We start from the raw sequence: 13,201 nt of genomic DNA on the forward strand, positions 1-13,201 counted from the left end.
GAATCCAAAACTTACAAAGAACGAGATGGTTGCTGAAATTAGGAGGGAATACAACTTGGAAGTAACTCCAGATCAGTGTGCTAAGGCGAAGACCAAAGTGCTGAGAGCAAGACATGCTAGTCATGATGATCACTTTTCAAGAATATGGGATTATCAAGCTGAGGTTTTAAAGCAGAATCCAGGGACAGAGTTTGAGATAGAGACAGTTCCAGGGCCTGTTATTGGAAGCAAGCAGAGGTTTTATCGGTTATATATATGTTTTAAATCTCAAAAGGATTCTTGGAAGCAAACTTGTAGACCTGTGATAGGGATCGATGGAGCCTTTCTGAAATGGGATATAAAGGGTCATCTTCTTGCTGGTGTTAGAAGGGATGGCGATAACAGGATTGTTCCTATAGCTTGGGCAGTTGTAGAGATAGAAAACGATGATAATTGGGACTGGTTTATGAGACACCTCTCTGCTAGCTTGGGACTCTGTGAAATGCAACATCTAGCTATCATCTCAGATAAACAGTCGGTTAGTTTTCTTGGTTTATTTGTTTGCTTATGGTTTTAAGTCTTCTATGAATGGTTTTCAGCTTATTTTCTTGTGTTTTCTTATGTCATTTCTGCAGGGTCTAGTCAAAGCTATCCATACCATACTCCCAGAAGCTGAGCATCGACAATGTTCAAAGCATATAATGGACAATTGGAAGAGGGACAACCATGATATAGAACTAACACGTCTCTTTTGGAAGATTGCCCGCAGTTACACCACAGAAGAGTTCAACAATCAAATGGAAGAGCTTAGGAAGTACAATCCTCAAGCTCATGCAAGTCTTCAGCTTACTAGTCCAATGACATGGTCAAGAGCCTTCTTTAGAATAGGGACATGCTGCAATGACAACCTCAATAATCTCAGTGAGTCTTTTAATAGGACTATTAGATAGGCTAGGAGAAAGCCTTTGTTGGATTTGCTAGAAGACATCCGGAGGCAATGCATGGTGAGAACTGCAAAGAGGTATATCATTGCTGACAGATTGAAGACAAGGTTCACAAAGAGAGCCCATCTTGAGATTGAGAAAATGATAGCTGGGGTTGGAAATTGTGAGAGATATATGGCCAGAAACAATTTGCATCAAATAGAAGTGAATGGTGTTAGTTACTTTGTAGATATGGAGAAGAAAACTTGTGGTTGCAGGAAGTGGCAGATGGTGGGGATCCCTTGTATTCATGCGGCATCTGTGATAATAGGAAAAAGAGAGAAAGTTGAAGACTATGTCAGCGAGTATTATACAAAGGTAATGTGGCGAGAAACATATAGGGATGGTATTAGGCCTGTCCAAGGGATGCCATTGTGGCCTAGAACAAATAGGTTGCCTGTCTTGCCACCACCATGGAGAAGAGGCAACAGAGGAAGGCCTAATAATCATGCTAGGAGAAAGGGAAGAAATGAGACTGCTTCTTCTTCTAATAAGAACAAGATGTCACGGGCAAAGAGAATCATGACATGCTCTAACTGCCTGCAAGAAGGGCATAACAGGCAAGGATGCAAAAATGCAACAGTCTTGAATCCACTACCTAGACCAAGAGGAAGACCAAGAAAAAGGCCGGTATGGTTTTAAGCTTTTTATGTTTTATAACTCACTGAATTCATGTGTTTTCTGTTTTACAACTCATTGTTTCATGTGACAACTCACTGAATTTATTCTGATTTTTGGTAGGCGCCAGAAGTGCTTGCAACATTTTCTAGTCAAGCTCACCCTGGATCACAAGAGCAAGTGCAAGGCTCACAAGGATCACAACCTCATCTTGGCTCACAAGGACAAGGGCAAGGATCACAAGCTCATCTTGGCTCTCAACAAGGATCACAACCTCATTTTGGATCACAAGGATCACAAGCTACATCAGGGCATCGATCACACGGTGCACAAGCTCATCAAACGCATGGAGCAGATTCACAAATTCAACCAGAAGCACAACCAGAAGGACAAGGACTTGGTAGATTTGCATCATGGTTTCAGTGGTCCACTTGATAAAGATTTTCTGAAGTTATTTTGTTTCTGAACAAAACCTTTCTATCGGAGTATTTTGGTCTGTTTGAACCTAACTTGTTGTTGTTTGGTTTTTCTACGACTTGTATTGTTCTTTCTGACTTGTATTGTTCTTTTTGTTTAGTTGTATGAATGGTTGTTGGTCTTTCTGACATAACTCTTATTGATCAACAGAAGACAAATTTGTATTTCCATTACCAAAAGCACAACTCACAAGGATCACAAAGCCATAATAGCATTACATTAAAGCAAGACACAACACTAAAGACACAAACAACTAAAACTCATACCAAACAACTAAAACTCATACCAAACAACAAAGAAACTAGTAACCTAAAACAAGATTCTGGTTTTTGAGACCAAACAACAGTAAGATCACAATTGCAGTAACAGTTAAACAAATGCAGACCAACCACAATTTGATTCTCTTAATTTCTCTTTTGCTCCACGTTCCATCTTCCTTCAATTCATTGATCATACACTTTAACTCTGCAATCTCGATTGAAACCTCACATTTGGCATTGTTTATTTCATTGTCAGTGCTGGAGATTTTCGGCTTAGCGTCTACAACCTCTTCGTAGACACAATCTTCAACCCATTTAAACAAATGGCCCTGCGATCACGTTGAAAATGTATTACCGACCAAACCAAAAAAACACTAAATCAAATCTACTTACATCATTCAAGGTTGGACAACGGAAGAACGGTCTCCCTGGGTTCTGCTTCGTCTTCGATGTGAGAATGACAACGTCTAAGCCGCAGTGACACTTTGAAGGAAACCCGCGGAACTCGCAACCTCCATCTTGAACACACGAATTGCAACTCATATCTCTGGTAGAATTGGAGAATTCGATAAAAAAAACAAGATTTCGAGCTCAAAAGGAAGATAATGCTGCGAATTGCTGAGAATTGAAAATTTTAGGGTTTGAAATTGAATTGGGGATTTCTCAGAATTGGGGATTCTTCAGCTTTTAGAAGTTTCGATTAATCTCTAAACGACGCCGTTTTGGGCATTAACGGAGGTGTTAACGGGTGTTAACGGGTGTTAGCGGATCTGTTAACGGCTTGGTGTTTTGGCGTAGTCAACGATTTTGTAATGTGCTAAATGGAAGTCAACGTATTTGTCATGTTTAAATTGGCCCCTTATGAAGTTGGTGTGGTAAATGGCCACAATTTGAAAGTTGGGCTATTAAATGACATTTTTCCCAAAAAAAATTAATACATTTTAGATAGAGTTCGCCCTAGCCGCTTCTCTCTCTGGCACAATCTCCGAGGTTTAGTTTTCCGGCGACGTCGGCGTTCGCTGGCGTCGCTGAACCTTGTTTTCGCTTTCTCCTTCGTCCCCTCTGCTTGTTGGTTATGGTCGTGTTGTGTTCGGTGCTCGTCGGAGGTTCTTCTCCGAGTTTCTCTTCTCCTCTGGCTCCATCTGTTTCTTCTTGTTTTGTGACGAGGCCGCCTCCTCCTCTTTGTCCATCCACTCTCAATCCGTACCGGCAAAGACCCTTTGGCTATACTTCCAGCCGGGATTCGTCTCGGGCTTTCTTCCCGATAATCTCTGATTCCTTTGGCGTCGATGCTAGCTGTCAACCGCCGTCGCCTCGTGCCTTTGCATCAGAACCCTTGGTGGCCCGCTCCACTGAAGCATCCCTCCTTTCACTTGGTTTTAAGCACCCGACGAGATCGGCTTGTCTCCCCGTCGGTCGATTTGGCACCGCCAGCAAGATCTCTGGCTCTATTGGCGTTTTAGATCTGCTTTCCATGTCCTTCCTTTCGGTTACCACGGTGTTTCTTTCTATGGTCAACCCTCCAGTTCTACTCGTTTTCAAGCTGCAACTTTTAGTGCTGCCTCCGGTGTCTTCAATTCTTGCTCCGGTAGGGTCTCTCCCCATCCCCGACTATTTATTTGGATATACTTCTATCCATTGCTCACTTTGGATTGGATATACTGCTATCCTCCATCCACTTTTGAAGCTTCAAGCCGCTCAGCCTCGTCTGACTCAATCATCCTCCTGCCAATTCCAGGAGAGATCTCTCGCTTCATTCTCCTTGTTATCGGAGAGAAGCACCCATCCACCATCCTTGTCTCCATGGCGGTTATGTTGTTGCGCTTGTGTCGTGCGGCCTCCCCATGTTTTGAAAGGATGCTCCTTAGAGACCTCGTTCTCTGGTGGTTTCAACGGCTCATCAGTTCGGTGCTTCGTCACCTCTGTCTTAGCAGCTAAATTTAGGAATGTCTTGTATGCCCTAGTGGCAGATTCAATCTCGAGCAACATAACACCTTGTGTGTTTTGTGTTGTCCAAGGTGTCATCTCACTTATTCGCTCTAGTGATATCACTATTAGGATTGCTTTGATCTATCCCTCTATCTGGTTTTATATTGTCTTCTGGTTTGCTTTTGGATTAGGGAGTTTGTTAGCTTTCGCTCCTCCCCTTGTAACAGTTCCCTCTCTTGAGGATGTTTAGTATAATATAAAATCTTGGTGTACAAAAAAAAAACAGTGTATATTACTTGGTCCACAAGTTAAATATCTTGCTTTCCAAGTTATCTCCAATAGTAATCAAGCCATCTTTAATAGCATCACTATTCAATGACAATCAATTTCTACATACTTAGTCATTTCATAAAAAACTGGATTTACCGTGATGTGAATAGCGGTCTTGCTATATAAAAAAAATGTATTGGTTTAGGAGGCGGAAAACCCATATCACTTAACAATTGGCGAAGCCATTTGACCTTTCTTGTGGCTTTAGACATTGCAAGATATTCTTCTCAAGCGGAAGAATGTGATACTACTTTTTACTTTTTTGTTTTCCAAGAGATAGGCGACCCGCCAAGAAGAGAAACATGTTTCAAGCAGCTCAATTTGCATTTCAGTACACAAAAAGCTCAGGTTTAAGTCAGCTCACAACAAAATTCCTTGATTAGCTGTTCTTTTGAGAAAACGCACCACTCTTACCAAGGCATCCACGAGGCGTTTGCATAAATTGAGACAAGACATGAACATAATAAGAAATATCAGGTCTTGCATTAGCAAAATAAATTAAATTCCGAACCAATCTTTTATTGCTCGCTGGATTAGAGAGAACGTCACTTGTATCCCGATGGTTTTGTTCCGTTGGAGTATGAACTCGTTTGGAACCGACTAAGCTTGTCTCCGCTACAATATCTAAGGCATACCTTCTTGACTTCGAGCAATCTCAATTACATAAAAATATTTGAGTTTGTTAATTCATATGAAAATACTCTCCGAGATAAGTACTCTTGAATTTGACCAAGGCAACGTTGTGAACCAAATTTTCAACATCAATCACCACGAGAATAGCAAAATAATGAATAATATGCATATGAATGGATGAATCCCGCTTTAACAAGCTTCTTGAACCAAGACCATGGTGCTTGACGCAAGCCGTAAGAAAACCTTGTGTAAGCGACACACCTTTGACGGATCAAAATGCAAAAAACTAGCGGAAATTTCATATAAATCACAATGAATAAAAGCGTTGTGCACATCCACTTGATGTATCTCCCAATTATGCGTGGTAACAAACCTCAACATACACCGAACAATGATCAATTTAGCCAATGGAGCAAAAGTTTCCTGAAATTCTTTCTTTTATTCTTGATGATTTTCGAGAACAACTGAGCGTGCCTTGTATCTCTCAGCGGTACCATCAGCAAGATACTTGAGTTTGTAAGCCCATATTAGCAAATGCAAATTTTCAATATTCCAAGTTTTGTTCTTCTCTAAAGCTTCAACTTTCGACCCTATCGATTTAGTCCATCTTTTATCTTTGACTGCTTCTTTGTACCTTCTAGGTTTGCGTTATGCCTTTACAGCAAACGTCATGTGCTTTACAGAAAAATGTGAATCAGATATAAAATCTGTAAGTGAGTATAAAAAATTACCTTTGACAGAAGAAGACCCTGCAATGAGATGGGAGAAAATGTGAGGGGTATGAGCTTGTTTAACGGAGTTGTACGTCACACGACCCTTTAACCTCACTGATGAGATAACTTTTTTTCTAACCAACACCCAAAATTTATTCTTCTTGGGACGATGCAACCACGATCCAACGAAAAGTTTACTTTACTATTTACAAATACACTAAATAAATTAATTTCTCTTTTTTTATTAATAAACTGAAATAATAGGGATAAAAATATTTTAGATTACAAATTTGTATGGAAAATACAAATGGCTCTCAATATTTTTTGTGAAACGGAAGGAGTAACATGTTGTTGTTTTTTACAAAGAATTAACGATATATATTTTCAACCAATTCATGACTGATTCAAGATAACTTAATAGGAAGTATCAATGAAGTATGTACCGAACCGCATCATATCACTTTATGTAAACAACATTTCCCAGGAATGGTTCTTTTGATTTTTTTAAAAAAATGAAGTTTTTAAAAAATAAATGGAAAAACTACTTAAGTTTCAATTTGAGTATCAGATTAGTGGATATAGTTATGATTATATAGGTTAAGTCCATTTACTTTTTGTTTGGAATTGTAAATTTCTTATCTAAATAAAATGACGAAAAAATTTTTATCCTTGGTTGTTAAAAAAATGGATATTTAACTAGGTGGGTAGTTTTTAAGTTTGTATTTAACAAAATGGGTAGTTTTAATTAGGGTTTAGGTTTTAGGTAGATTACCTTTTATCTCCAACCATTAAACCAAAGAATGATTAATTAATATCTGGTTTAATTAACTCATGGTTTAACCAATTTAAACCAGGAAGCCCTTATTTTTCTTTTGAGAAGTGACGCTAGCCTCCTCTTTTTCGCCTGTGTCGTGACCTGCCGAGAAAAAGAGAGAAAGAGAGCTGGTTAGTGTGATAAAGAGGGAGAGGTTGAAGTTTGGTGAAGGAAAAGAGAGTCAGACAGAACACGTTTTGGTAGAACAGAGTTTCGACGTATCAAATCGTTTCTAAAGGAGACAAATTTTCAGGGATTATAGGTAAGACTTATATCTAGTTATAGCCTTTTACGGATATTGATTCGAGTATATTATAAGAGTTATATCTGTTTTCGTGAGCTCTTCTGTTTAAGACGCGATTTGGACCCGTGTATGTTCAAATAGAGATTGCGAGCGAACCCTTTTTCCGATCGTCATGAAATATTGTGGGTAGCTTCAGGACACCTAGGGGAATATTTTCAACGGTAGGATTTGAAAGTGGACGCTTAGATCTGGTTTCGTGATCCAATCTTTCAGGCTGACAATTCTGTGATTTTCCAAGAATTTTACAGTTGGGTTTAATTGATGTTTTGATTGTTGTGGTTGGCTATTAGGGTGATTTGAGATACTGTTTACGTGAGGAAGAAGTCAACTGTGGTTCTTTGGTGTTGTTCTTCTTCAAAAATCATTCCTCAGGTGAAGTGAGTGCGTGACCATGAGCTTATCTAAGCGATTGGGATTATGTGATTGTTTGTTTTGATGTGTAGGTGGGGTTTTTGATGGATCCAGAATTGAAATCCGTGAGATGGTTGTGGTATGGGATGATTGTCATTGGCTTGATTTGTTTTCATGAATTATGTGTTGATATGTGGTCTTAGTTGCTTGTGTGTATACCTCGTAGATGGGAGGATCACCTCACTAAGTATTTATTGAAATACTTATGCATCTCTTTTCTTAGTGCAGATAAAGATAAAGTGTGACCGTAGAATCATGGCAAGGATAGGAGGATGATCTAGGGTTTCGTTGGTGTTAGTTTATTATTTTTTGTATGATGGATTTTTGGATTATTAGTTGTTATATAATTTGTTTGTTTATGTTGCTTAAATTATAACAAGTTCAATTTGGATTTTTGATTTGAGTTGTGTTGGTCTTGGCATGATTTTTAATTGGAAAAAATTAATTAATATTTATGGGGATATTAGTTAATTAATTTTTAAAAAAAGGATCGGGTTGTTTCAAGATAATTTGGCACGAAAGATTTTTATTGTAATTATATCACATATATAAACAATATTTCTCAAAAGTGGCTCTCTTGAGCTCTAACTAGGATTTAATCCGCGGTACACCGTGGAAAAAGTTTTTATTTTATTAGTTTTCAAATTAGTATTAGAATTATATCATTTAATTTCTAGCGCTTTTATATTTAACCCGTTTTACATGCAATTTAGTATTGTAATTATAAATTTAGATATGTCAAAAGTCATTAACAATTCCATTTAATTCATTTTCTATCGAATTAATACTAATTCTGATCCGCTCCACCAATTAAGATGATGCTAATGTCCAAAATGTCTCTTTATATACTATATAGTAATATAATGGATGGAATAGATGAGTATTTATATTAACATTTTTCAAGTACAAATTTCTTCAATTTTGCGGATTGGTTTTTTTTTTTTAATTTTGGCCCAAAAATCTTCAGTCGAATCATTCCTTAAATTTTGGCACACCCTAAAAACGAAATTAGTTAAAAAAAATTAAAAATATATTTTTTCTCAACTAATTACTATAATCTAATGTAGTTCAATACGTTTTTAGATATTGACCAAATTTTCCAATAATTTTTTTAAGATATTTTTGAAGATTTTATTTCCAAATACATTATTTCTTATTAAAAAAAATTGTCAAGTAAATTAGTTGACATATATATTTCGAGTATATATATATCAACAAAAACAAATTTCAAAAAAACACATGAAAAATGATGGATTAAAAAATCAAATGTTAGAATATGTACAATCCAATAAAATAATGATGGAATGTGTAGACTGTTTTCTACAAAGAATTGATTAGATTTGTGATCATTTGAAATTGTCTTACAAAGAATAGAATCATAGTACAGTAAAACTTCTATAAATTAATAATGTTGGGACTAAGAAATTTTATTAATTTAGATAGGTATTAATTTATCGATAAATGAATAATTATTAATTTATAGAGAGAATTTACTAATTTTGTAATTTCTTTAAAAAATTTCTATCTAAAATAAATTTTTTTTTATAAACAATATTTTTTAAAAACTAATTACAAGTAGAGAAACAATCATTAAGTTTAAAAAACAACACAAATTTTTCGAATAATAGAGTATATTTCATCAAATTTTTTACATAAATTTTTTTAAAATATATATCATAGTAATTCATATATAACATATATAAATTTATATAATATATATATATATATTGATAAGTTAATACAATTATTAATTTATGATATAGATGGGACTATATGTTTACATGAGATTTTCAAAAAAAATATTATCTTATTAATTTATCGATTTATGTCATATTTTACACTGGTCCCAACTCGGGACCGGAATAATTTTTACTCCAATGTGTTCTTCTATTTTTTCTACTTTATAGACGAAAAAATAGAGAGCCTCTATATATAGAGCAAAAAAATAGAGATCTCTATTTTAGAGGTGAAAATAGAGATCTCTATTTTAGAAGTGAAAATAGAGGTGGGTTGGAGTAAATTTGCCTTTAAAACAGAGTTTAGAGTCAAATATAGAGGTGGGTTGGAGATGTAGCGAAGAAGAAGGTGAAATAGTGAAATCGATTCTCTTCCGGTGTTATTGATAATATGGGTTTACAAAACACGGCCCTGATAGAAAGATCATAAAGGCCCAAATAGAAATTCTGGCCAAAAACCTGTCGAATTTTAGTCAAATTGAAAAAGTTCTTCTCTTTCGTTTTCTCCGGTGAATGTACGGAAGAAGCAGCGAGGTAGAACGGAGAGAGACCGGATTAAAGAAGAAATCATAAGCATTTCGATTTTTTCTTTAAGAACTAGAAAATTATTGAATTCTAAGCATTCACGAACGGATTTTCTACATTTTCAGGGCATAAAGTTCCCAACTTTTAAGCTACGAAAATGGCCAACAAAGAAGACATCAACTGTCCCATTTACAGAAATGGATTCATGGTGCCAGTCTTAACCAACTGCCACCACCGTTTTTGTGGTACCATTCTTCTTCATTTTTCTGTTTTTGAAGTCAATTAGTTTCATTCAAGCTTCTTCTTTTTTCGTTGTTGAGCATTGATTCACTTAAAAGTTTCTTCTTTTTCTCTTTTTTGAGCATAGATTCACTTAAAAGTTTTGCTTCTTCTGTTTTCAGGTCATTTTGCTTCAAATTTCTTTCTATTTTTTGTTTTGTGCCCAACGTTTCTTCCTTGTTCCTCGTATAGAGAATTAGAAATTTCATTGTCTCGTGCTTATAGCTTCTTTCTTTCTTGTTTGTGGTTTGATTGAGAGTAAATGAGGAATTAATAATGGGCAATTTCTGAATTGTTGTATGTGATGGTTTTATGTGATATGATTTCGTTGGTGTTTTTGTCATGGGTAAGCAAGCATGCTAGATGATAACTATTTATTTATGTGACCATTATATTTTTTTATGCTAGGCAAATGTATTCTGGTTTGGTTGACGCAGACAAACATCGCAGAGGCCTCTTCACTCACTTGCCCTAATTGTAGGGCAAGTGTGACTCACCTTGGTCCTGTTGGCGATGTTGTCGGTGAGAATTCTTAGGAGATTGTACGTCTCACGGGCATATATCAACAGTTATATGGGATACCAAACATCATCGAGGTATTTTATATTTATACATATTTGTTGAGGTTGTTGTTACTATTGAAAAAACTATATTTGTTGAATTGGTTAAATTAGGTGTGTACACAAATTGAACCAAAGCTTTTCAAGTGGAAGTATGATAATTTTTGGTTATGTTTGGGTTAATATTTAATTGGGTTTCTAGAGTTTTTTTTTTTTTTTTGAAAATACTCTATTTATGTTTAATAATTTCAAAAATACAAATTTTCTTTAATTATTTGAAAATAGTTTTTTTATGCAATATGACATTTTCTGATTTGAATGAAAAGTACATTTTCAATCAGAATTTAAATTGTAATTATTCTTATATTTATTTTTTATTTGTTAATTTCATATATAAAAATTCGACATTAAAGTCTCTAGAAATATTTTAAAATCTTTTTTTTTTGTTTAAATGTTAAAATTTATAAATAAACATGAAAATTTATATTTAAAAGTTTTAGGAGATTTATGCAGAAAAATAAATTGAAATTTTATACAACCCAATTGAAATTTTTTTTATCAGAAACATGAGGAAGTTTTGGCACTCGAAATTTTTTTTATCAGAAACGCGAGGAAGTTTTGGCACTCTTTGCAGAAAGCTTTTTGAGCTAATTTTTGTTTATATGCAATATATTAGTTGACTGTTATAAAATATAACGTATTATTATTATATTATATGTTATATGAAATAAGTAAAGAGAGAGAACGTGAGAACAAGCAAATAGAAAGTAATATAATTTCACTCTTCTCTACTTCTCTTACATCTTAACTACCAACGTTTTCAACATATATATAGTGAACCAAAAAATTAAATAAGTACCAATTACTTGGAGACAAAGAGACTTGATGGCCAAGTAATTTAACAGATAAGAAAATGATGAGATCAAATGATCACATCTAGTGATGGATAATCATTAGTATTTTTAACACTCCCTCTTGAATATCCATCACTATTAATGGATTGCGTACTGCCTCGTTAAAAACCTTATCATGGAAAAACCGTATAGGATAAAAACCATGATAAAAGAAATGAGTACAGTAACACAATCTCCTCCTCGAACAGACTAATCTTGTTCTCTTTATAGCTTTTGTAGATGATGCATCTCGATTATTTTTTTTGCTTCTTCTGATCTCGTCAATGTATAACAAAAAATTTTGAAGAAAGATATACCTTCACTTTGTTATCTATCTTTTGCGTGTTATTTGCTGCCTCGTTAAAAACCTTGTCATGGAAAAATCCAGTGGAATAAAAACCATGATAAGGGAAAAAGAGTGCAGACACGCTGATCATCATATGTCCTCCCTGGAAGCGTCATCTTCATAAGATGTATTTTGAATGACGTAGCAGGCAGCACCTTTGAACTAAAACTACTACATTGTTACTTGGCCGGATGTACTGGACATCAACTTCTTGCTTCTTCTCAGATTCTTGGGTGCAAAAGAAGAATCTTGGAGAAATATGTCTTGCCATCTCGCTCTTGACGTAGCTTCCTTTGAGTTGGAAAACATATGTAGTAGTGTCTTGTTGTCGGCTCTTCACTTGTGCCTATATTGCTTACTTCTTGTATATGTTTAGTGCATCAATCTGAGCCATATAAATTCTTGACATGCTTCATGGAGCGCAATAATTTTGGCATGGCTTGAACAAGCGACGACCAAAATTTGTTGTTGGAAACGCCACGTAGTTGTTGTTTTGCGATATATATTTATATAGATCATCCATGTGCAAAACCAACTAAACCAAACTCGGGGTTTCTAGAATAAAATAAGCCCAAGTCAATTGTACCTTGCAAATAGTGGAAGACACATTTGAACTCATTCAAGGTCTAGTCGGAGGAATGAATTAATCCTACAAGTAGTTCAGTAGCAAATGCTAGGTACAATATATTTACAAGATATATAAATGCTCGTCAGCATTTATATATAGTGTTTCATGATCAAATATATATAGTCGACTTCTTTTAAAAGTGACTAATATAACATCTCTTTCTTTAGATATTTAGTTGGATTATCTGGAGACACTTTTGTCTTTCCAAGATCTTTTATTCCAAATAACTCTTTAAGAGTTTTGAGGATGTTCAAAATCATCATGTTTATAAGTTCCCGGGAATGTAACTATGATATCATATATCCTTCAGAGATTAGTCCTACAGACATCCCATGAGGCGCAATTCAAGTCATTTATTCATCAACTCAATATCGAGTGATTTGGACAAAACCCGGCGTGACACACCGTCTTGTCGTAAGTATCATAATACTCTTTTGATGTTTGGACCATGTGTCCAGGAATTACTCGTTTCTTATACGAGATTAATATAGACTTGGCTGCGTCTTTATTTATTGGCAAATATATATCTCTTTACGCTCACAGAGCGGAGATTCATGGTCCTCATTAATCACATTTGCGCGCTAGATTATTTTTCTTGTCGACATTATGTTGTCTTTGGTTCCATATTTGCCGTAATGACATAGTTAATCGAGATCTCTTAATCATTATAAATGATTTTATTCAGGTACCTGATTTCGTTATTAACCATGCCAATCGGCCTCTTTACTCTTCTTGAAGAGTCTTTTTGCTCATTTTTAGGAGTTTATATGCTCCTCTTTTTAA

The 13,201-nt window shown here is 35.2% G+C and overlaps 2 protein-coding genes across 2 annotated transcripts; both read left to right on the forward strand.

Moving 5' to 3' along the window:
• The first annotated feature begins 352 nt into the window (after positions 1–352).
• Positions 353–929, forward strand: LOC110229732. Its single transcript, XM_021030510.1, has 2 exons — positions 353–517; positions 615–929. The coding sequence occupies exons 1-2, from the start codon at positions 446–448 to the stop codon at positions 927–929; spliced, it is 387 nt and encodes a 128-aa protein (XP_020886169.1). The 5' UTR covers positions 353–445.
• Positions 930–3,277: 2,348 nt separating this feature from the next.
• On the forward strand, positions 3,278–4,608 carry LOC9319908. The gene is made up of 2 exons (XM_021032467.1): positions 3,278–3,905; positions 4,005–4,608. Exons 1-2 carry the CDS (start codon positions 3,393–3,395, stop codon positions 4,494–4,496), a joined length of 1,005 nt encoding a protein of 334 aa, XP_020888126.1. The 5' UTR covers positions 3,278–3,392; the 3' UTR covers positions 4,497–4,608.
• The last annotated feature ends 8,593 nt before the right edge of the window (positions 4,609–13,201 follow it).

Source organism: Arabidopsis lyrata, assembly GCF_000004255.2.
Source record: "Arabidopsis lyrata subsp. lyrata unplaced genomic scaffold ARALYscaffold_3, whole genome shotgun sequence".
Taxonomy (NCBI): Eukaryota; Viridiplantae; Streptophyta; class Magnoliopsida; order Brassicales; family Brassicaceae; genus Arabidopsis; species Arabidopsis lyrata.

Excerpts from the sequence above, each read along its gene's own strand:
- LOC110229732 (XM_021030510.1), top strand. The coding sequence starts at position 446 with ATGAGACACCTCTCTGCTAGCTTGGGACTCTGTGAAATGCAACATCTA. Across the intron at positions 518-614 it reads TCATCTCAGATAAACAGTCG|GGTCTAGTCAAAGCTATCCA; the intron begins GTTAGTTTTCTT and ends TCATTTCTGCAG.
- LOC9319908 (XM_021032467.1), top strand. The coding sequence starts at position 3,393 with ATGGTCGTGTTGTGTTCGGTGCTCGTCGGAGGTTCTTCTCCGAGTTTC. Across the intron at positions 3,906-4,004 it reads TGTCTTCAATTCTTGCTCCG|CTTCAAGCCGCTCAGCCTCG; the intron begins GTAGGGTCTCTC and ends CCACTTTTGAAG.